This window comes from Pelodiscus sinensis, chromosome 6 (assembly GCF_052426305.1).
Source record: "Pelodiscus sinensis isolate ZL-2025 chromosome 6, ASM5242630v1, whole genome shotgun sequence".
Lineage (NCBI taxonomy): Eukaryota > Metazoa > Chordata > Testudines > Trionychidae > Pelodiscus > Pelodiscus sinensis.
Window position 1 is genome coordinate 130,107,096 of NC_143057.1, and position 24,810 is coordinate 130,131,905.

A 24,810-nucleotide genomic window follows, 5' to 3' on the forward strand; every position below is an offset into this window, starting at 1 on the left:
TAGTAAGACCCCATTGGGAAAGATCTTCAGAATTAGATTAGGGAAATGCTCACTGTGCATATTACCAGCAGCTCTAAGCTGTGTAAATGATCTTACACTGATTCCTCTAGAAGCTGGAAGGATCCCAAAGCCCACTGCTTTGGGTATTTCAGTTCTTCTTGCCAGTTTCCTCTCCTCAGGGTGCGAGGGTGTGGACTGGAACCGCCCGCTAGAACTCAGCTCATTTCACCGCATTTGTTTAGGAACCACCACGGGGTGACCTAGCTGGGAGCCGGCTGCCGTGTGCAACGCTCCGCATCCTGCGGCTCCTGCCAATGTGGTGAGGGCAGGGGGGCCTGATCCTTGATGCTGGCCCCAGGGCCCCCAGCTAATCCTCCATGTCATCCTGGCCCCTTGGGCTACCTCCATATGGGGGACCGTCCCCTCCAAAGGACAACTGGGGCTGCTGCCATGGGCCCCACAGAACAGGGGGCCCAGAGAAGCTGCCCTGAACCATCTCATGGGCAGGACAGCTTGGGGACTTGCACTCTGCAGTGCACTCTCTAATCTAGCAAAGGCGGTGGACAGGGAAGGAGCCCTGTTGGCGGATGCTACAAAGATACCCCAGAACATCCAGTCCAAAGCAGACTGGAGAGAGCTACAGACCTGGGTGGCCGGGGAACAAAAAGGCAGGTGAAAATCAGCATTGAGCAGTGCCAAGTACTCGCCATTGGGAAAGCTGATCCCAGCTAGACAGACACAGCTGGGTCCTAAGTTGGCTGTTACTGCGCCAGACAGAGACCTTGGCATCACCGGGGTAATTCTCTGAAAGCCGCGATTCCTTATGCAGCCGCAAGCACAAAGGCTAGCAAATTGTTAGGGAAGGGAGAGAAAATCAGACACAGAATCCCACTGTGCCACTATCTAAATCCATGGAACACCTGCCCCCGGAATACTCTGAGGGTTGGGTGCCACGTCTCAAAAAGCAGCCAGCGGGGCCAGAAAAGGTTCAGAGAAGGGCAGGCACGTGGCACTAGGAGTCTAACGAGGCTCTCAAGCACTAACTGTTTCAATAATTGTCAATGCACTGCAAGAAAATATGGAATCCCTGCTGGGACCACGTGGGTGACAAAATACGAGCAGAGGGGGAAATAAGGCCGAGGCCAGGGCAGGGACATGAAGCGATCTGGATCCCAGGGGAAGCTGGACCCATGCAAACAAAACAGGTTTTCACAGAGCCAAATGCAAGGTCCTACCCTGGCCACCACCCCAGAATGGGGAATTGCTCCCAGGCAAGCAGGGACTCAGAGAAGGATTTCGGGGTCATGCTGGGCCAGTCGCTCACCGGGAGCTCCCAGGGCTACACTGGGGTGAGTCCAGGCCATCACTAGACACATGAGCAGAGGAGTGAGCAGGGCTGGGAGGGGACACAGCATCCATGAGACTGAGGCTATGTCTACACTGTGGTTTTTTTGCAGATGAGGTTTTGCAACTAAAAAGCCCCATGTAGACGGGGCCATTTGTCGGAAAAAAGTCCTTTTTTGCAAGATCCCTTATTCCTCAAAAATGAGTGTTTCATTTGCATATCCTCTTCCGCAAAAAAAAAAAAAAAAAAAAAGCCGTGTAGACATAGCCTGAGGCTGGACCAGCAGCCTGTCCTAGGGGCCACCTTTTAAAAAGATGTTGGGAAACTGGAGATGGTGTAGCAAAGAGCCCAACGTGTTGAGGGCTGAAGACAAACGCCATCTTGTGAGCTACTGAAAGGAGCCCGATCAGACCAGCTTCCACAAAGGAAGGCTGAGAGGTGACTTCATGGAAGTATCGAGGCGCAGGAAGCCTGGAGAAGAAAGGTCAGGGATCAAAGGGCTGTTTAGTGTCGCAGAACAAGACCAGTGGCTGGAAGAGGGAACCAGATGCATTCATAGTAGAAATAAGGCACAAATATGTCACAGGGAGGATGATTTACCGTTGGAACAAACTCCCAAAGCAAGAGAGAGATGGATTCTCCATTCCTGATCCGTCTAGTGAAGACGAGACGCCTTTCTGGTGTGCGCTTGGACCAATACTCATTGGCTAATGATACACAGAAGGGCTGGGAGAGGCAGGGATCAGATTTGATGTTCTAATGGTCCCTTCTGGCCTTATGTGCTACTAATTAATGACGGACTGAGTGCGGCAAAGGGGAAGCCTCTGGGGTTATGGCCCAGCCAGCCTGGACTCAGCTATGGGTAATGGGAACAATCCAGGGGAAGCCGCTTAAACATCCACAGAGGCTGGCCAGGGCCAGGACACTGGCCTTACGAAAGAAGGGTGGGGGTGGCAGTGACATCACAAAGGCTTGTAGCAGGATCTCTGCTTATTGGTGGGGTGGTGGTGACCTCATAGAGAGACCCTGACATCAGCCAGGCAGGACAGAGGGGCAACCCCAGAGATTCCCCTGGCTTTGCAGCAGGAAGGGAAGGCATCTTATCCAGGTCTCTCCTGGGGGACAGTGAGAGAATGAAGATTAATGTATGTAGGCAGGAGCCGGAGTCTCGGAGTTTTCGCCTTCCCTGCCACCGATTCCATGTCACCTGTGTAGCAGGTAAGAACCTCAGAGAGGTCTGGAACCTGGTCAGTGTGATCCCCCGGGTACCAGGCATAGACATCACTGGGTTACGGTGATTTGATTTCCTACCCAAGACTTTGTACCATGGAATCACAGGGGGCACTGGGAGTTTGTCCTTTTAGGTTTCCCTTTCTCTCTTTCCCTCCCTCTTTCTCTTCTTGTCTTGCTGCATTTCCCCCTTTTCCATTCCACCCTGCCTCCACTAAAGAGGGGCGTGTGTATGGGGGGGGGGTGTTGCTGTCACTGTGGGAGGCCTTCTGCAGCTGACCTGGGCCATCCTTTTGGACTTCCGGTGAGACCCCCCCTACCTCCTAGCTCTCAGAGTCTTGATGCTGATTGGCAGGAGGCTATTCACAGGGGAGACTCAGGTTCTTTTGTTCTCTTTAAGATGAACCACACAAGTCCCAAGCCATCGCGGATTGACATGATCGTGCGGCTTCTCTGCAATGATGATTGTCTCCGCGCTGTTCTTCTCAAACACTTGCCGAGTAATGACTAGGAATGATTGTCATCCCGCCAGACCTGACTGGGTCTGTCCCTCTCCGGTCTGTTGGACACCCCATAGCTTCCTGCTCTTCTTGATAAGAAATCCCCTGATCCCACAGAGCCGTGCCGCTTCAGGAGTGGATAGCCGGGGCCGTACATCCCCTTAAGCCGGGCAGAGCCACCTCTTCCTAGCAGTCGAAGCTGCCAAGTGCAGATTGAAGGCAGTGACAGGAGAGGGTGAGCAACACTTCCCTTGCTGTAAGTAACACAGCAGCAGAAAAACAGCGCAACTAACTCCAGCGCGATCCCACCATGCACGTGGGTGTTCAGTCTGTCGGGAAGTCTGCCACGCTCTGCCGGAACAGGTCCAGAAAGCGCCAGGGGAGAGCGAGCATGCTGCAGGAAAACGGTGGCTGCTCGGAACCAAATGTGAACAATGCTTGGCCAGCAACGAACAAGGTCAGACAAGGGACATGACCTAACCCTAATGGAAAAGCTTGGCTTTTCCAGCAGAGGAAACACCCCGGGAAAATGTGAGGACTCAGTCCTAGAGGGTCAGCAGGCAGCGCTCTAAATTGCTGTCCTGGCAGATCTCATCCCACTTTTGTTCTCTCTGGGTAGGCTGGGTAGGGGGAGGTTCTGGGTGGGCAATCTCTGTGTTGTCCAAACCTTATGTGGGTGGCTGAGGTATCACCCCTCCAGCTTCCCCTCCATGTGTGAGCAGGCACCCTGGGCGGGAGAGTTCAAATACTGGTGCAGCTGCCACTGGTACAGAGATCGGAGAGGGAAGTGGTTATAACAACCGCTCTCCCCTGAAATTAAAAATTGCAGGTCACAGATAGAAATCAATCTGGATGGCTTGGTAAGCTGGGCGCAAGCAAAGATCACACATTTCAATATGGCTATCTACGAAGTTGCACACCCAGGAACAAAGAACACAAGAGCGGCCAGCCTGGGTCAGACCAAAGGTCCATCCAGCCCAGTGTCCCGTCTGCCGACATCGGCCAATGCCAGGTGCCCCGGTGGGAGTGAACAGAACAGGGAATCCTCATGTGATCCCTCCCCTGTCACCCATTTCCAGACAAACAGAGGCCAGGGACACCATTCCCGCCCAGCCTGGCTAATAGCCGTTGATAGACCTAACCTTCATGAATCTATCTAACTCTTTTTTGAATCCCGTTAGCGTGCATCTACACAGCAGGGCTTAACTCAAAATAAGCTATGCAAATTGAGCTAAATCAACTGTGTAGCTATTTCAAAATTGGGAGTGTCTACTCAGCACTTTTTTCTAAATACAGCACTCTTCCTCTGACTTCCCTTACTCCTCGTACAATGAGGATTACAGGAGTCCGAGTAAGAAGTCCTCCAGCTTCACAATATTTTGACATTATTTCGAAATAACTTCATACTGTATCGACGCGGACTGTTATTTTGAAATAATGCTAGTTATTTTTAAATAATGTTGTTGTGTAGACATACCCTTAAAGTCCTAGTCTTCACAACATCCTCTGGCAAGGAGTTCCACAGGTTGGCTGTGCGCTGCATGAAGAAAAAACTTCCTTTTGTTTGTTTTAAACCTGCTACCTATTAATTTCATTTGGTGATCCCTAGTTCTTATGTTATGGGAATAAGTAAATAGCTTTTCCTTCTCATTTTTTTCCATACTAGTCATGATTTTATAGACCTCTATCTTATCCCCTCGTAGTCTCCTCTTTTCTAAGCTGAGAAGTCCAAGTCTTCTTAATCTCTCTTCATATGGGACCCGTTCCAAACCCCGTATCAGTTTTGTTGCCCTTTTCTTAACCTTTTCCAATGACTTTTCCAAGGATACAGGCCGTGACTACTGGCTGGGGGACTCTAGTGAGGGAAGCCAAGCCTGGAAAAGTCGAGAGTTGTGATGCATAATCAACTGAGCATGTGCTCCCACGGGGAAGCTGTGGCCAAAATGGCTCGTGTGATACAAAAGGGAAATAGGTATCAGGCATAGAGAGGTTCTATTGCCTTGTGCCTGGTGGGAGCACTGTTACAGCACCGTGTCCCGGTCTGGTGTGAACAAACCAAACAGGACATGGATACATCAGAAAGAGGTGAGGGAAGAAGTGTGAGCATAACTAAAAGTGTGGCAAACCTGCCTTGTGTGAAAGGCCCAGTCTGTTGCCTACAGAGCAGGTTCAGAAGTGGAAGCTAGACAAGTCATGCATGGAAACAAGACACACGTTTTAGCAGTGAGGGTAATTAGCCATCGTAACAATTCACGGTGTGCGTGTGTGCACGTGGGTGTGTGCCCTCTAGTTCAAACAAACTCATGGAGAGCAGTACAGTGGGGGGTGTGAGGTGGGTCTGACTGGATGATAACCATGGGGCATTGGGCCAGGGAACTGAGGGCAGGCCTGTGTCACCTGGCAATCGGCCCTGGAACATGGGGCAATCCCAGAGCCTTGCTTCCCAAAGGAGAGGCCAATCCCATAGCCCTAGAGACGGAGTGGGGGTTGGGCTATCCCTGTAGCCTTGCCCTGTGGTGGTGGAGAATAGTGCCTGGGCTGTCTGGGACAGGGGGAAGGAATAACCTTCCCAGCTCTGCCCCCAGGGGAACAATCAATGCTTGCGGCATCCGTTATGAATATAGCCCCCCAGCAGCTCTTTCATTACAGCACGAGCTCTGTGATTAACCAAGGCCCACTGAGCCCAGGGAGAAACCAGACCCTGCTCACTCCCAGGGCAGTATACCTGTCCCCCATCTCCCTACATTGGACTCAAAGCCGCTAGGGTACCCTGAGGCTGTTCTCCCAAGCCAGGATTCATAGGTGCAAGAGAGAGAGGGGTGCAGCGGGGTATTCTCTGGAGCTGCAGCTCTCAAACTTTCCACGTGACTGTACCCCGAGAGTCGGCTTTGGCTTGCGTCCCCCCAAATGTCACCTGAGACACTTCAGCTTGCAAAACCAGACACCGAAGCGTTACAGCAAGAGCGGCTTTTGCGTCCCGTCGGAGTAGCCTGTGGCACCGTGGCGATGCACAGGCAGGGTCCGGAGCCGCTGCCTCGCTCTGTGTCTTTGGGGCAGTCTCTAAGGTGCCCCAGGACTGCGCCTTGTGTGCAAAGCTGCAGCCCGCCCCGGCCGCCCCTCTCGCCAGGCTGCAGGGAGAAGGACCCGCCCGGCTGCTGGTGGCGAGCGAGCCGGTGCCCATGAGGGCCAGTGGCACTGGCCCCTGCTATTCAGGCCACCTGTTGTGGAGCCGGGCGAGTCCCTGGGCAGCCCCCCCCCCCAAGAGCTGTGCTGCTGGGGGCCCTGCGGAGAGCCACTGCGGGGGGCGGGGCCGGGTTAGGACCGTTCTCTAGGGGGCGGGGCCTGGCTGGGAAGTTTTTAAAGGGGCGGGACTAGGTTGAGAAGCGCGCTCTAGGGGGCGGGGCCGGGCTCAGGAGGGGGCTCTAGGGGGCGGGGCCGGGCTCACCTGTGGCGGCCCCGCCCCTCGGGCCGGGATTGGCCGCGCGCTGCCCGGCGGAGCCGCTCGTTGTCCCCGCGGCCCGGGCGGCCCCTCCCCCCGCTCATGGCGCCGCCGCCCGCCCGGCCCCGCGCGGCTCCGTGACTGGCCGGAGGGAGGCACCGGGCCGCGCCATGTCCCTGCTCTGCGTGCGAGGTGAGACCGGCCCCCCCGCCCCCCCGGGCCCCCCCCCCCCCGGGTAACCCCCCCGGGCCGCGCCATGTCCCTGCTCTGCGTGCGAGGTGAGACCGGCCCCCCCCCCCCCCCCGGCAACCCCCCCGGCCTCTGACCCCCCCCGGGTAACCCCCCCGGGCCGCGCCATGTCCCTGCTCTGCGTGCGAGGTGAGACCGGCCCCCCCCCCGGCAACCCCCCCGGCACCCCCCCGGTAACCCCCCCGGGCCGCGCCATGTCCCTGCTCTGCGTGCGAGGTGAGACCGGCCCCCCCCCCCCCCGGCAACCCCCCCCCCGGGTAACCCCCCCGGCACCCCCCCGGCTCTCTGTCCCTGCTCTGCCCCCCCCGGGCGCCCGGGTGAGACCCCCCCCCCCGGTAACCCCCCCCCCCCCGGGTCTCTGACCCCCCCCCCGGTAACCCCCCCCCCCCCCGGGCCGCCCGGTTCTCTGACCCCCCCCCCCGGCAACCCCCCCCGGCCGCCCGGGTCTCAGGCCCCCCCCCCCGTGCCCCCCCCAACCCCCCCCCCCCCGGGTCTCTGACCCCCCCCGGCAACCCCCCCCCCCCCGGGTTCTCCCCCCCCGACCCCCCCCCCCGCCCGCTCCCCCCCCCACCCCCCCCCCGGGCCCCTGACCCCCCCCCCGGCAACCCCCCCCCGGGCCGCCCGGGTCTCTGCCCCCCCCTCCCCGGGCAACTCCCCCCCAGTTCCCCCCCCCCCCCGGGCACCCCCCCCCCCGGCACCCCCCCCCCGCCCGGGTCTCTGACCCCCCCCGCGCACCCCCCCCGGGCCTCCTGACCTCCCCCCATGCAACCCCCCCCCCCCCGGTTCTGTCCCCCCCCCCCCCCCCCCCCCCCGGCCCGCCCTCCTCCCCGGGCCCCCCCCCCCCCCCGGTTCTCTGACCCCCCCCCCCCGGGGCCTCCCCCCCCCCCCCCGCTCTGACCCCCCTGGGCCGCCCGGTTCTCTGGACCCCCCCCGGCAAGCGGACCCGAGCCCCCGCCCGTTTCTCTGAGCCTCCCCGGCCCGTGTGGCAGGTGGCCGGTCTGTGGACGAGCCGCCTGCCCGGAGCGGGGCTATCTCCGGCTGGGTGCGGGCACGAGCCACCTTCCCGCTCCGCCGCTGCCCCTGGGCAGCCTGAGCACGGCGATCCGGGCCGGGCGCAGTGCTGGCCCCGGGGGTCTGCAGCGACCTGTCCCCGGCATGCACCGGGCCCAGCGCCCAGCAGCCAGAGATGCCCCTTTGGGTGTTGGGGGTTCCCGTCGTGCGGCGCAGCAATGTTGGGGTCCGTCCCCGTGTCCCGCTTGCCGTGCTTGGGTGTGCTGAGAAGTGAGAATTTGCAACACCCAAAGCACTGAACGACAGCAGAAACTTGTGTGTAAACGCTTGGCTCTAGACCGGACAGTGTGCCTCCTTCCCAGGCGCTGTTAGGGACACTCGTGGAAGCGACTGTGAATGACAAATTAATATCAGTTATTAATTAGAGCTGTCCTTGACCGGTGAGTCACATGAGTCTAGGTTTACATGCTGGCTGTATCGATCTCTGAACCGGCACTTCCAGTATTGTGTAACACACCGGTTCTTTGTTGTAGCTATTCTTTCTTTCCCTGGGGTCTGGGCTTTCATACACTAAACTTTGTTCTGCTGCTTCCTTTTAGGTCTGGTGAGCTTGGCTATTATTTGCCTAGGAACAATTGGTCATAATGATCTATTGTTTTTTAGTTGCCTTGTGCCTCTTTCTTTTGTATTACATTCTGGACACTGGCTGCTTGTACAGTACCTGCTTCGGTTCACCTAGGACAGAACAGAAATGCAGAAAAGGGTTTTGATCACCAGAGTGTTACTTGGGATTGTAGGTACATCTGACCAGGAGAGGAGCATGCTATTTCCATAGTGTTTAACACACACACACAATAAAACTATGACATGGGATTGAATTGACTCTGGTTAAACAAGGAAGTTGTGTGAAATGCTGACACTGCCCTGATACCTTAGTAGTTCCAGGAACCCTTGAGTATCATGTCTAAGCACAGTTGAAAGCATGTCACAAATGTTGAGCTATTGTGAAGATGAATTGGTTAAAGAGGTAGAAAATGAACCATTTCTACCTATGTTACACAGTGAAAACTGAGGCAGAGAGGTGGAATTCTCTTGTCAAGATTTCATATGGAGTCCATGTATGTTGAGGTTAGAGTTCAGGATCTCCTGATTCCCAATCTCTCCTCTAAACTGTAAGATATCTACTCTCCCATCACCTTATTGATTGTGCCTAGGTAACGAATCACAGATGGCTCAGTTCTGTTAAATTGATAGGAAATATAAGGACTTTGAAAGATGATTGTCTCTCTTAGCTCTGAATTTCCTTGTCGCTGTTTCTTTGTGTCAACATCTGACATCATTTTGTTAAATAGCTTTTTCATTTAATTTCCTTGTGGCAGTAATTGGAGTAATAAAATCTAAAATAGCAAAAATCTATATGAGTAGCAGTAATCATTGTGATGATAACTCCGCAATAATGAAGGTACACCTATCTACCTGCACCCAGTGTTATTTTGGCACAAAGGAAAACAAACCTTGGTTGGCCTAGCAATTCATTCTAAATGTACAGTTAATCTGAATTTGGGTTTCTGAGCTCAATAGCTTGCTCTCTTCCTGAGTGGCAATATAAGGTGGTGCTCTCATGTCTTGTGAAAGAAGCACTCTGCATGCACTTTGCTGCCGGAGACCCAGAGAGAGGTGCCAAAATACACACATGTTCTGTCTGTCTATTGTGTATGTGGCAATTCTGTGCACTTTTACCAGACTCTTGGATTCATATGCTGTGCAAGGCACACTATTAATAGTGTATGTAGCACTTTAAAGACTAACAAGATGGTTTATTAGATGATGAGCTTTCATGGGCCAGACCCACTTCCTCAGATCAAATAATGGAAGAAAATAGTCACAACCATATATACCAAAGGATACAATTAAAAAAAAATGAACACACATGAAAAGGACAAATCACATTACAGAACAGAAGGGGGATGGGGGGGGGGGGGAAGGAAGGTGAATGCCAGTGAGTTAATGATATTAGAGGTGGGGAAGGGGAAATGTCTGTGAGTTAATAGTATTAGAGGTGATAATTGGGGAAGCTATCTTTGTAATGTGTAAGATAGTTGGGGTCTTTGTTAAGTCCAGTGTGGAGAGTGTCGAATTTTAGCATGAATGCCAGTTCAGAGGATTCCCTTTCAAGTGCAGATTTGAATGTCTTCTGAAGTAGGATGCAGGTTAGCAGGTCATTGAGACTGTGTCCTTTCTGGTTGAAATGACAAGCAACTGTTTTTTCTTTGTGATCCTGTCTAATGTCTGTTTTGTGGGCATTGATTCTTTGGCAAAGGGTCTGAGATGTTTGTCCAATGTACATAGCAGACGGACACTTTCGGCACATGATAGCATAGATTATATTTCTGGAGGCGCAGGAATATGTATTCTTGATCTTGTAACTCACTTGGTTAGGCCCAATAATTGTATTTTGTAATATCCTGTATTTTGTTTCAGCTACACCAGACTAACACGGCTACATCTCTATCACTATTAATAGTGTAGTGATAGAAGTGTAGCCGTGTTAGTCTGGGGTAGCTGAAGCAAACCACCTGCATTCTGCTACAAAGACCTTTTACATCTGCACTTGAAAGGGAATCCTCTGAACTGTCATTCATGTTAAAATTCGACACTCTCCAAAAAGGAATGAACAAACACTCAAACTATCTTACCCATTACCAAGATAGCTTCCCCAATTATCACCTCTAATACCATTAACTCACAAACATCCCACTCTCCCCACCTCTAATATCATCAATTCAGACACTTACCTTCCTTCCTCCCCCCCCCCCCCGCATCCCCCTCCTGTTCTGAAATGTGATTTGTCCTTTTCATATGTGTTCATTTTTTTTTAAATTGTATCCTTTGGTATATATGGTTGTGACTATTTTCTTCCACTATTTGTTCTGAGGAAGTGGGTCTGGCCCACGAAAGGTCATCATCTAATAAACCATCTTGTTAGACTTTAAAGTGCTACATTGTCCTGCATTTTGCTATTAATAGTGTTTCATCCTTGTGTAAATGTAGCCCAGTATCTCCTATGATCTTTCCTTGTGGCAATATTAAATATGAAAATTAGGTTTTACATTTGGCTTCACCTCTCTCATAAAAGCAAGGCATTATAAAAATAAAGATTCAGAAAACCCAAACCTCTAAATTTGATTGTCGAACCAGTTTTCTCTTTAAAATCTTTCTCACCCTTGAGGCAGTATTTAAAACGGAAGGCTTTGCAATAATTTAAGCAAGGATGGAGGTGCCATGGAAAGTAAAGCCCTAGTTCTGCATATGCTTAGTTAATCACGTGCATAAACGTTTGCAGGGTGAAGGACTTTAACTGTCTAAATAAAAATGCTATCATGACCCCACACCGTGTACAGATAATAGTTTCAGGGTATGAGAATATTAGAGGTGTGGCAGAAGAAATGGGAGTGGGATAGGGCTGTCTTTCATTGTATTGGGGCAACTCCTTGAAGCAGGGAAAAAAATAATTTTAGTTGCTTTTTATAGATCAGCTGGGTGTACATTAAAACGCTAACGGTATTATCCACTGAAAAACAGGATTAATTATAAGGATTCGTTGCTGTCATTAACTTCAGTTCTGCTGCTGTAATACAGCATAACGTAGTTAGCTGTAATGAGTGAGTATGTAATGGAACGGCTGCCATATGAAGAGAGATTAAAAAGACTGGGACTTTTCAGCCTAGAAAAGAGGAGACTGGGTGGGGGGGAGGGTATGAGAGAGATGTATAAAATCAGGACTGGTGTGGAGAAAGTGAATAATGAAAAGTTATTTACTTGTTCCCATAACATTAGATCTAGGGGCCACCAAATTAAATTAACGGGTAGCAGGTTTAGAATGAACAAAAGTAAGTACTACTTCACTCAACCCACAGACAACCTGTGGAACTCCTTGCCAAAGGATGTTGTGAAGGCCAGGACTATAACAGGAATCAAAAAAGAACAAGATGAATTCATGGAGGTTAGGTCCATTAATGGCTATTCACTAGGATGAGTGGGAATGATGTCCTAGCCTCAGTTATCCGCTGGGAATGGGCGACAGAGGAGGGATTACTCAATGATTCCCTGTTCTGTTCACTCCCTCTGGGGCCCCTGGTATTGGCTGCTGTCGGCAGACAGGACACTGGGCTGGACGGACCTTTGGTCTGACTCGGTCTGGCTGTTTTTATGTTCTTATGAGTAGTATTTTTTTCTGAATTGCTTAAAAAAATTGTCAACTGTTGGGCTGCTAGGATGCTGTGAGTGACCACTGCTTATAACCAGTATTGTGTCTCTGTTGTAGTGTGCTCCCCTGTCTCCATTGTTGTCTCTTCCCAGCAGGGACTGCCTTTTTGTTCTGTTTGTACAGCACCTCCCACCATTATGGGGTCCTGCGACCTCCATTGGTTTGCCATCTCCATGTTACATCCTAGTCACTGTCTCCTATTAAATTGTATTTTTTCACTCAGAGAGGATTACTCAGCTTGCCATCAGATTTTCAGCTCCGGCTTTTAATTTCTTATTTTGTTGGGCCAAAAAATTCTCTTGCAACACCATTTGCTAGGATTTCAACTCTTGGGTCTTGACTTCCTAGCAAGAGAGTAGTGAAACTCCCACCACTCTGAGCGTTTTGAATAGAGGGCTGTGCATGATCCAGGCTGCCCACTGTATATTTCAGGCCATTTCTTGCAGGTTATAAATATTGTTATGCAAAAATTCTCATCAATTCCTTCATTGTAGTTGGCAAAGGATTTCTCACTGTGCTGTGTAGCTGTCAAGTGTGCATTGAATGGCACCCTTTCGTTGTGGCCATTCCAGCTGTTTTTGGAGGCTGTTTAAGACTGCGAGTCTCCTGGTGTCATGCTCTGGAATACAGTTTTTGTTAATGTTTTGAAGCACCAGCTAGGTGATGCACCTCTGTTGCACAGACCTGTTCAGGGTTCTCTTGCAGGAATGTCTCCGAAAGCGAGCTAAGTGTATAATGGTCACTGTTTTGCTGCTTATCTAGGAGTCACCCATGATGTGCTAAGGTGTGAAACGTTTGCTTAGGTCACCCAGGGTGCTTAGGTGGTGCCCTGTTATGCTTATAAGGAAGCACATGGGATCTTTTTCAGAGGAAAAGGCAACAGGCTGCATTTATTGAGACTATGGTAGAAAAGCAGCCAGCATATGCTTCATAAAGACAAGGCCCTCTGTCCACCCCGGGACCTGCAGATGGAGTATAGTTACCAGTCTGGCGTGGCTCAAGTCTGTCTCACTGGCCAGGCAAGGCTGACGGAGCGAGGAGTCGGGGTTCCTCTGAGGTTTGGCTTGCAGGACTGAACTTAGCCCCTTCTTAGACATGGAAGTTTCCATTTGAGTCTGAGTTTCGCGGTGTCATGCTGCAATCCTTGATACGTCAATCTTGGTATTTCCCCAGTTATCCTTTGACATCTTTGGTCAGGCTTCCTTATCTTTTATTTGTGGTCTCGCCTTCAGGAGTGTCTGCCTGTCTCCAGGGCTCGGCTGTTCTGCCAACTTCAGCCGCCTTCGTCTAGCCTCGGGCACTATGGATGTTGTTTCATTATCTTCAAGTGTCTCAAGTCTTTTTGACTGCCTGGACTTTCCTGAGGACTTTCTCACACAGTCTTCACTCACACCGTACAATTTACAGAGCACTTTGCACAAAGAGTTACTAAAAGACACAACTTAGTTTGCAATGCAGACATTGTTGAATGAGAAACAAGGTGAAATAGAAGCATATAGATCTCACAAGCAAATAATTATACGTAACACTTACATTTATAGACCAGTACTAAAATATCACACTTTTGCTACACACCTGTGAGCACTTCCTGAGGCACACCAAGGATGAACCTGCAAATCTGGCTTTGGAGAACATCCTCCAAGCAAAATCCTGGCTTAGCCGGGACCCCTGAGTTCCAGTCAAGACTATTTGCCGAATCCAGGGAGCAGCTTCCCCATGCACCTGGTGCTCTCTACCCTCCCAAAGAGGAGTTCCACCAGCAGGTTAGTTTGGAGCCCCAAAGATCACCGAAGTAAAGTTTGATACAGCTGTGACTCACCTGAGAGCATCCATTGAGGTGCCAAGAGGGTGAGTAGCTCCTTGATGCATCCCTTCTGAAGACCGTGGCTTGAGACTGTTCTCTGAGACCTCTGGGTTTTCTCCTGCTACATTCATGTATCAAAGTTTAGAGGGAGAGTGCAATTCTGGGCATCAGAATAGGCTTGATGGTTGGACGGGATTCAAGTCCTCTCTCGCCCTATAAAAGATGCTGTCATTTCTCGGAGTATCCAGAGTGCGTTTTACTCAAGATTCCTGTTCTGGCCCTGAGAGGTAGGGTCGGATGTACTCTTTGTAACAGCTTTAGCCCCATCCTGTAGCAGTGCCTTGTTCTAAAGCTCTGTCAGTGCTGTAGGAAGATGGAAGATGAAAAGTGATGTGAGCTGCTGTATTGTCAGAGGATCTGGAGAAATCCCTTGGGAAACCTTCACTGTGAAGGAGTACAAGGGCAAAAACTTTGTAGGGAAGGGCACAGCTTTCCCTAGGGTCCTGCAGAAATGTTCACCTGTCTGAGACTTACTTCTGAACAGCCCTTACCAGGTTCATTGGGTTGCTAATTCAGTGGCATCCTGTAACAGACTAGTCAAAGTGAAGAGTGGTGTCTCATCAGTCACCTTTTCCAGGTGAGTTGGGTCATGAGGCTTTAAAATAGGCTAATTTTAAACGTCCTCTGTGCTGTGTCGTGCTGTTGAGTCTGGCAAAGCAGAGAAAAGCTCATTTGGAATCATGCTTCCCATGAGTGTAAGTTTCTAAAATCCAAGGTGATTTTCCTGATGGTGACTTCATCTTATATAGCATGTGAATTTCTGGCTCTAGACACTGATTGGATTGGCACCTGTTTCTACAAGCATAAGGTAGCGCTAGAGACCTATCAGAGATGCCCGAGTCCCACGTTAATGAGTCCTCACGGTGGTGGGCTTGCTTCTCTATACCTCCCATAGGGGCCATGCCTTGACTCCATGGCTTCTATACAAAAGGAACTTGGGGCTCTCTTTGGAGTGGCCTAGTTATTCCAAAGCTTGGTCGTATGACTTGAGTTGCTAGGCTACTTCTAACGACAAGGCAACATCAAAATGGACATCTGGCTGTCGTTCACATCGTTGAGGCCTGGCTGGTCTAAAACTAGAAGGCTGTGTCAGGCCCATGTGGTCAGAGGCTGTGGGCACTGCCTGTCTGGGATGACTGGATCCTATCTCGGAAAGGGGCAGAGTGCTGTGGCAAAGTGACCCCCTAGCGCTGACGTGGGTTTTTCTCTGCAGTTCTGCTGGTCAGGTCAGACACGGGTCCCCTTTGGCTTTGCCGCTCAGTCCTCCTGTTCGGTCTCATTGGGTCACACTCCTCGTCAGGTAATCCAGTAGCCCTGGACCTCGGATGAGGGATATGGTGAGGCTGCAGTGGACCACGGTCCTTCTGTCTCCCTTGGATTCCTTTTAGGCCGTTTGTCCAGTTGTAAAGGAACAGTCCTCTCTTGGGGCGGTCTGGCCCTGTCTGGTACAGAGACTAAACTGGACATGGATGGGGAGCACCTTACTAAAGGGTGCCCTGCTTTGCACCTTGCACACACCGTACATGCAAGGTCAGGCGGTTAGGAGTGGGGCGGGGTGCTCGTCAACATCCCCTCTTCTGTGTAACCTTGCACCTCTGGTGTGTGTGGGGTTACGCTGATGGGGGATGGGTTTCACCAGCAGGGACAGGCCCCTGCCATTCTTGGAAGTACTAGACTGATGGTATTCTAGGAATGCAAGAGGGGCCAGCCCAGGGAGCCTTGTATTAAGTGGTTAAAGTCAATCAGGTGAGACGTCTTGGCTGGTGATATTTCCACTTGTACCAAATGATCTAGAGGTGTCGATATCTTACTCGGTTTTGGTTTCATAGCAAAAGATGGTGCATCTGTGCTCTTGTCGGCACGCCTGCCTCTCAAGCACCTTTCTGATCGCATGTGTCTGTATCACTCCACTTTTCAGCAGGGCAGCCCCCTACTTCTTGCAAGTGCCCTCCTCTGGCCAGTGATCCTCTCGTTGGGTCTTCAGTGACTCAGTCTTCAGGGAGAGCTGCTTACACTATCCCTGTAGCCCTTCCTGGGCTCCACCCCGCTCCCCAGTCTGATCAACAGATCCTGCCTGAGTACCCTAGTTGGCCAGCTCATGTGTTCCTGCTCTGGGGTGAAACATGACCACCAGGCTTCTTGGCTGGGGGCTCTTTTCCTGCCCTTAAGTCTTCTAACCCCAGCACTCCTGCTGGGTCAGGCCAGATGAGCCTCCCTCCTGGATGTGAGGGACAATTCCATGGGCAGACCCTTCCCTGGGACCATCCTTGGGGAGTCCTGGTAGCCAGGCGGAAGCTACTGCCTTGTTTCCTGTCCCTGCCAGCAGCTACCTGCCTTAGCCCTGGCAGCCAGCTAGGAGCACCACTTGCTTTCCCAGTCCCTGCAAGCAGGCTGCCCTCACTCTGGCCCTGCAGATCCTTTTAGGAGCGCCTGCTGGGTCCTTGGCTGTTCTCTGCACTTTCTCTGGTTGCTTCCCCTGCAGGCACTTGAGCCTTATGGAGGACCTCTATGCCACTGCTTTCTTGGTTGGGCAGTGACAGGACCCAGCCAGGGGCCTTTTCCACCCATCACAACATCTATGGGAACTCCATATGAGAATTCAGATGATGGAAGCAAGCAATGAAAAATGGCAACGAATAATGTTAAACTTTGCATTACTGATCAGGATACTTTACCTTGTGGAATAGCGTGGGATTTGTGTTCAGTTGAGTAGAACATAGTTGCTCTTTCTCTCCCCCCTGCACCCCCCTCCCTCAAACTCATTCATTGTGATGCTTGCTCACAGCTTCTCGTAGAGCCCATTAGCTAGGTTTTCAAAATAGGCAGGAAGGTTACGACTGCCCATCAGTGTTCCATTTCAGGCGCTGAATCCAGCACTTGCAGGTTTTACCGTTTCGGGAGTGAAGGTCTAATTTGGGTCTCTTGAGTAGCATATTTGTAATTAGCACTAGCTTGTTTGAACAGAGATTTTATTTTGAAGGTACTCATAAAATATACAAATTTTCTTTCTTGTGGGGATTAAAATGGAAATAACAGATGGACTCTAAAAGCACTGACAAAATTATGATGGATTTGAGGGAAGTAGGTGTATAAAGAATAGCATTTGACTAAGTTGCTTGTGTACCTCTTAATGCCTCATCTTGAAAGAGGATCACACATCTTTATCCTAAAGTTACTTATTTTCCTACTTTTATTGGAATTACCTGTATAGCATATAAAGAATAATGAAACTGAGGTATAAAAAGTCCTTGTACTAAAGGACCAAATGTCATTATTTCAAGTTTCCTGCCTGACCCACTGCTTTTGGGTCACAGAAACGGAGCCTTGTCACAGAAACGGAGCCGACATTTGGGTCTTGGCAAGTTGAGTTATGGTTGCTAGTTTGACTTGGAAAATAGCTTCCAAAGTGTCACCTCTTTCCATTCTCTCCTGAACAGAACAAAAGGAGTGAGCTAATCTTCACACACTGAAGCTGGCTTGAACTGCAGGAAGTTGAAAGGTTTTATATTTGTACGTTTTAGGGTTGGGAAGAGCTCTTCTAACCCTGGTTGGCCACTTTCACTCCTTTAGTTATGTAACATCATCTTGGGGGTATGGCCTGAGTTTTGAGACTTGGACTTTTTTTTAGTAGGATGAAGGAAGTAAAGATAATGCTGTATTTTAGGGAATATCTACACAGCAGGGCAAAAGTTGAATTAAGCTACACAACTTCAGCTATGTCAGTTGTGTAGCTGAAGTTGAAATAGCTTCACTTGGCTTTTGGCACGGTCTGCACAGCAGGAAGTTGAAGGAAGAACACTCTTTCCCCCGACTTCCCTTACTCTTCGTGAAATGAGTATTACAGGAGTCAGCGTAAGAAGTCCTCCAGCTCGACATGAATTTTGAAATAATGGCTTGCTGTGCAGACACACACTATGTTCTTTTGAAATAACATCAGTTATTCCGAAATAACGCTGCTATGTAGACATACTCGTAGTGTTCTGTCCCTGAACCAGAGTAATACCAGGCATCTCCCTGTGACTGACTGCTGTAACTCGGTGACCTTAGCTGGGACTTACAGCAACTGTCCGTATGAAAAGGTTGTGTGTATAACCTACCCTGCTTGACTCAGAGTTATAATAAGACTTTTTCTGCACGGTGTAAATTCCCTGTTGTGATTTGGTTTTAAAAAATGCATAAGTTCACAACAAATGCCATTTAATGATGAAATATACACAAAATAAACTCTGTTTTATGTATATGAACATGCCTCAGGGTGATGTTATGCTAGCGCAAATGATGCATTGAACAGGGTGGTACATTTGGGGGGTGTTTCTAGGGTTGCCAGGTGTCCGGTTTTCACCCGGACTGTCCGTTATTCGGGTCCTCTGTCCGGCTAAAAAAACCAGAAAATACCGGACTGTTTCCCTCGGACGGAAGCCCGGCAGGGACAATTTTCCCCTGCTGCGTCAGGCGGGGGAGTAAAAAGCGTGGGGCCGCTTAAAGGCGCAGCGCCCTTTTTTCCCTTGGTCTCCCCTTTTTTTCCTCAAAAGAATTTTTTCCCTTTTTTGGAGGAGGTGTTTGGTATTTTTTGTTAAACCATCTGGCAACCCTATGTGTTTCATATTGTTAGTGACTTTTAATATCCTTTTGTAATAGAGTGCAAATGAACAAAAGCCACAAGACAATAGGAAAAAGATTCAGGTCAAATGTACTGGTGTGAAAGCAACTTTCATTGGCCAAACGGAAACTTCCTTGATTTCTTGAGCTTTTCTCCTCAAGAGCTACCCTGTTGCCCTGGCCGACAGTGGTCCCACCGGTGGATGTGGGTCAGGCTACCGCGGCACTGTTGGCAGGCGTGGGTTGGGAGACAGCAGTGGCTGGGGCAGCGTCAGTGTGATGGACCGGGCCGTGTCTGGGCACAGCTGAGGGCGTCTGCTCAGGGCGAATTGCTCAAATCCGGGGCTCCTTACAGCCCCCAGACTGGTGACCTCTCCAAACAGGCCGCAAACCTGTCCCATAGAGCGCTTCAGCTGCCTGCCTGAAGCCTCACGAGCAAAACCCCTCCGACACCCCAGCAATATCTGTGCCCCAGATGGCCCCGGGCCTCATACACCGGTGAGGGGTCTTAGCACCCAATCCCACCTACCCCGAACAAGTTCTGTCCGGTTCCAAGAAACCAGCCACAGATCCCTGGTCAATTTACCCTCTGGACCTTACCACAAATCACGCTGGGCCAATCCTTTAGCATCCAACATCTAAAGGTTTATTACTACAATAAAGAAAAGCATGAGTGTAAGGTTGCTAAAGAATCATACATTACATGCATCGAATTTCCCAGTCCTTGATGCAGGCTCTAGCAGAGATGTTACAGCTGCTGGTTTAAAAGTTCTTGTTGCACATCCTAGGATCAGGATGGGTTCACAGGTCTTTCCGGCTCTTCGATCCCTGCATTGCTGCCTCTGGGATGAAGTGCTGAGCTGAGAACAAGATGGCGTCGACCACATGGCCTCTTTATACCTCCTTCCTGGTCCCTTCTTGGCTGTAGCAGGTCACCCGGCCAGAGGCCAATCTCTGTGTTCCCTGCTGGCAGCCCTCAGGTGACAGCCCCAATTCTTTAGGTGTGTCCATAGCCCATTGAGAGCCATTGTCCCACAGGGCCTCACTAATTAGCATGTCCACAGGCCCGGCCCTTCCCAGTGCTCAACCACATGCAGGGAAATCTTCAGTATCCATACAATTACATGCTAATAATTGCACACACAGACATTATACAAACACAGGAACAGCGTACAAAGGATTATCAGACAGTAAGCTTCTATTCAATACCTCACATTGCCCCCTTCTATACCATTTTTGGGGCCAACACCCCCACCTATGGGTGCATCAGTGATCTGGCTGCTCCCCTCAAGATCTAGTAACGTGACAGTCAGCACAGTCGGCGTTGCGGTCTGGCTCATCCCGGAGACAACAGCGGCAGGGGTAACTGGTCTGGCGCCTCTGGTTCCAACTGCAACGGCTGTGGCTCCGGTGTCTGGAGAGGAGCTCCTTCCCCTCCGGCGGCCAACCCCAACTGAGCAGCCCTGCAGCATTTTATACCTGGGCTGCACTGCGAGCATGCCCAGCAGGGCTGTGGGGGAGGGGTGTATTCTACCCAATAGGTGGGCTCTCCGCCCCCAGGTTCAGTGCGGGGCTGGCCAGTCCCGTCGCAGGCAGAAACAGGACAAGCTTTATTTCAACAGAATTGTAACAAGGGGCTTTCTGGGCAGACGCTGCTGAAAGCATTAATTCAGGACAAATTGCTTAGGGACGGAGCTGCCACAATTCAAGATTGGGAGCATACCAGACCAGTCAGAGCACTGCTGTTCCACACATCTGCTGACAAGAAGTCACACAAACAATTCTTTTATGGTGCATCTACGCAGCATGGTTATTTCAAAATCACTGATATTCTGAAATAACAATGTGAGCATGTACGCAGCAGTTCCGTTATTTCGAAATACATTTGAAATAAGGGATGGCTTATTCCGACCTCTGTAAACATCATTCTATGAGGAATAACACCTATTCTGAAAGAGCTGTTTTGAAATAGCTGTAGTATGGATGCTCCACTGCTGCTGTTTTGAAATAGCTCCTCCCCAGGGCCATTCAGAGTAATTACTCCCCAGTGCCTTCTGGGGGTCTGCATCGAGGTAGCATATCCACATTAGGGAAGCCTGCCTTGCACTGATTTTGAGGCGTCACTGTAGTGTAGACGTGCTATTTCGAAATGTGCTGTTCCGGAGTATTTCTTCTGGGATAGCTTTATTTCAAAATAAGCATGCAGCATAGATGTACGCTAGACAGGTGAGTTCTGCTCTGCTACCACACCTTGTACATGTGAGGGGTTATGAAAACCAAGCTCATCAAATGAAAAGGTACTGCAGACCCCAGAGGACCAGCCATTCAGCTCTTCACCAAAAATTGCACTGGGCCAATCCTTCAGCATCTAGAATCGAAAGGTTTGTTTATAGAAAGAAAAGGTGAGAGTTACAATTCTTAAAGGAATCGAATACCTACACTGATCGCAAAGTTCTTGGTTCAGGCTTACAGCAGTGATGGAATAAACTCCGGGTTTAACTCAAGTCTTTGGAGGGCGTCTGCAGCTTTGGGTCATGAGTCCTTTGTTCAGAACTTAACTTGGTAGCAAAGATACCCCGGAGGGGAGAAGCTGGGTTGAAGAACCACTGGAGGGATTTCCAGGGCCCTTGATATCTTCTCACAAGTGTAGGGAATTCCATGATTGGTACCGGGGAAAAGCAGAGCAACAAGATAGTTTACAGCCCCATGGGCAAGTCACTTGTCCATGAATCATTCAGTTCTTTACAGGTAGAAGCCAGGGCCCATGTTCCAGATTCAAGGGCTGCAGGAAAGTCCATTCTGTGTCATTGCGTGCCTCTCATGCTTCATTGTCCGTTTAATGCCTCTTGATGCGCCAGTCGTATAACACAAGAACTGGAAGAGACTTCAAGAAGTCAAGTCGAGTGCCCTGCACTCCAAGCAGGACCAAGGTGTCTGTCTAACCTGTTCTTCAGTATCTCCAGTGATGGACATTCCACAGCCTCCCTCAGCAGCTGATTCCCGTGTTTTACCACCCTGACAGGAAGTTTTTCTAATGTCCCACCCAAAGCTCCCTTGTTGTAATTGAAGTCCGTTGCTTCTTGGCCAATTATCAGAAGTTAAGGAGAATATTTTTGTCCCCTTCTCCTTGTAACAATATCTTAGGCACATGTAAGCTGTTACGTTCCCTCTCAGTATTCTCTTGTTTCCAAACTAAACACACACAGTTCTTTCAGCCTTCCCTCATAGGTCATGTTTTCTAGACCTTTAATCATGTTTGTTGCTTGTCTCTGGACCTTCTCCAATTTCTCCACATCTTTCCTGTAATGTGGTGCCCAGAACTGGACACATTATGCCAGTTGAGGCTGAATTAGCGCAGATTAGAACGGAAGAATGACTTCTCGTGTCTTCCCAACATTATTGTTAATGCATCCCGGAATTATGGCTTTTTTTTTTTAACAGTGTCATACTGTTGACTCATATTGAGCTTGTAGTCCACTATGACCCCTAGATCCCTTTCTGCATTACTCCTTCCTAGACAGTCACTTCCCATTCTGTGTGTGTGAAACTGATTGTTCCTTTCTAAGTGGAGCACTTTGCATTTGTCCCTATTAAATTTAATCCTATTTACCTCAGACAGTTTGTCCAGATCATTTTGAATTATGACCCTATCCTCTACTTGCAATCCTCCCAGCTTGGTATCATCTGAACACTTTACAAGTGTACACTTTATGCCATGAAATAAATAGTTTATGAAGATTTTGAACAGAACCGGTCTCAAAACTGATACCCATGGAACCCTGCTTGTTATGCCCTTCCAGCCTGACTGTGAACCATTGATGACTACTCTGAGAATTGTTATCTAGCCAGTTGTGCACCCACCTTGTAGTAGCCCCATGTAGGTTGTAGTTTCCTAGTTTATTGATAAGAAGGTTATGTGAGACCGTATCAAATATTTTTACTGAAGTCTCGATACACCACATATGTTGCTTTCCCCCTTATCCACAATATTTGTTACCCTGTCAAAGAAAGCTATCAGGTTGTTTTGACATGATTTGTTCTTGACAAATCCAGGCTGGCTGTCACCTATCACCTTATTTCCTTCCAGATGTTTGCAGATGAATTCCTTAATTACCTGCTCCATTATCTTCCTGGCACAGAAGTTAAACTGACTGGTCTGCAGTTTCCTGTGTTGTTCTTATTTTCCTTTGCATAGATGGGCCCTAGATTGACCCTTTTCCATTCTTCTGGGATCTTTCCTGTCTTCCATGATATTTCAAAGATGACAGCTAAAGCCTCAGGTACCTCCTCTATCAGCTCCTGGTGTACTCTTGGATGCATTTCATCAGGCCCTGGTGACTTGCAGACATCTCACTTGAAGTACTTTTTAGCTCGTTCTTTTCCTATTTTAACTTATAAACCTACTTACTTTTCTCGAGCATTGACTCTTGGAGGCAACCAATCACCACCAACCTTCTTGGTGTAAACCGACACAAGTCATTAAGCACCTCTGCAATTTCCATGTTTTCTATTATTGTTTTTCCCTCTTTGTTAACCTTAGAAATACAGGTACACGGCTAATGTTCATAGTTTCCTGTACAAAACTGTTACGTGCATACAAATGGCATAATCAAGCCAGTAAATTACAAGTTTTTCATAGGGCACGTCACTTGGCATACTTTGTACAAACGTACAAGAGTGGTTGCAAGGATGATCTGCATGGCCAATTTCAATCAGGTAACGTCACAAGAGTAAATGGAAAAAGCTGAGTGAGAGAGCCCAATATCTTGCTTTGCTACTCGCTTGCATTAGAAAGGAAAGTAGGAAAAAACTAACTCGGGAACCTTACTGTGCTACTTGACATGTGGTTATAGAACATAAGAACGGCCATACTAGGTCAGACCAAAGGTCCGTCTAGCCCAGTATCCTGTCTGCCGACAGTGGCCAGCACCAGGTACCCCAGAGGGGGTGGACCGAGTACAATGATCAAGCGATTTGTCTTGTGCCATCCCTCTCCAGCCTCTGACAAACAGAGGCCAGGGACACCATTTCTATCCCTTGGCTAATAGCCTTTTATGGACCTAACCTCCATGAAATGATCTAGCTTCTCTTTAATGGTTATGGTGTCAGAAGGTCCAGAGAAGAGCAACAAAAAATGACTGAGAGTCTAGAAAACATGAGCAATGAGGGAAGCCGGAAGTAATTGGGCTTTTTAGTTTGGAAAAGAGAAGACTGAGAGGGGACATGATAGTGGTGTTCAAATACCTGAAAGGGTGTCATAGGGAGGAGGGAGAAAAATTGTTCTCCTTGGCCCTTGAGGGTAACACAAGAAGCAATGGGCTTAAACTGCAGCAAGGGAGGTTTAGGTTGGACATTAGGGAAAACTTCCTGCCTGGAAACACTGGAATAAATTGCCTGGGGAGGTTGTGGAATCTCTATCACTGGAGATATTTAAGAGAAGATTAGATAAACATCTATCAGGGATGATCTAGCTGGTGCTTGGTCCTGCCAGAAGGGCAGGGCATAGGCCTTGATGATCTCTTGAGGTCTCTTCTAGTTCTACTGTTCTATGGTGAGGAGTCAGACCTCCTGCCACAGGGAATAACCTGTTTCCTCTATTGAATTGATAGATTTCAAGGCCAGAAGGGATAATCAGCCTGTCGACCCTGACCTCTTGTATCGTATCCAGTTCCCCTTGTATTGCACCTGATCACGTTTGTTGAGCTTCTAAAGCGTATCTTCTGAAAAGGCAGCCCATCTTGATTGGAAGATCCCAGGAGATGGTGAGTGCACCACTTCTCTTGGGAGTTTTTCCCAGTGGTTGCTCACCCTCCCTGTTACGAAAGTGTGCCTTTTTTCTAATTCGAATTGATCCTGCTTCAGATTTAACTTCCAGCTCTTGGGTCTTTTTCTGCTTTTTTCACTAAAGAGTCTTTTTGTTTCAGGAATATTCTTCCCTTGAAGGAACTTAAACACTAATCAAGTCACTTCTCAGTTGACTTTCTGATGAATTAAACAGAATGAGCTATTCAAATGTCTCACTGTAAGGCAATTTCTCTAGCTCTCAAATAGTTTTTGTGGCTCTCTTTTGCACCCTCTTTAGGTTTTAATCTTTTTGTAAATGTGAGCAACTGAGCTCGACACAGGATTCCTGCACTGGCATTACTAACAGTGTATGCAGAAGTGAAATAATCTCCCTGACTACTCTCCTGTTCATACATCTATGGTTTGTATTATCCCTTTATGCCACAGCATTGCATTGAAAGCGTATATTGAGTTGCTTGTCTGCTAGGACCCCTAGATCCTTTCCAGAGTCCCTGTTCTGTA

The 24,810-nt window shown here is 49.4% G+C and overlaps 1 protein-coding gene across 6 annotated transcripts in view; it reads left to right on the forward strand.

The window, feature by feature from the left end:
• Nucleotides 1–2,425: 2,425 nt before the first annotated feature.
• UNC13B (unc-13 homolog B) overlaps nt 2,426–24,810 on the forward strand; it is a 341,304-nt gene continuing 318,919 nt past the window's right edge. Inside the window, exons 1-2 of one of the 6 annotated variants that reach the window (XM_075932839.2) lie at nt 2,426–2,563; nt 3,193–3,331. Coding sequence is in view for 5 of the 6 variants with exons in the window: in XM_075932833.2 (XP_075788948.2) it covers nt 2,479–2,563 (85 nt within the window). In the remaining variant the exon portion in view is untranslated. Of the gene's footprint in view, nt 2,564–3,192; nt 3,332–6,497; nt 6,707–6,942; nt 6,980–24,810 lie in introns of those variants that run through there. The other 5 variants (XM_075932833.2, XM_075932834.2, XM_075932838.2 and 2 more) reach the window with 5 other exon arrangements.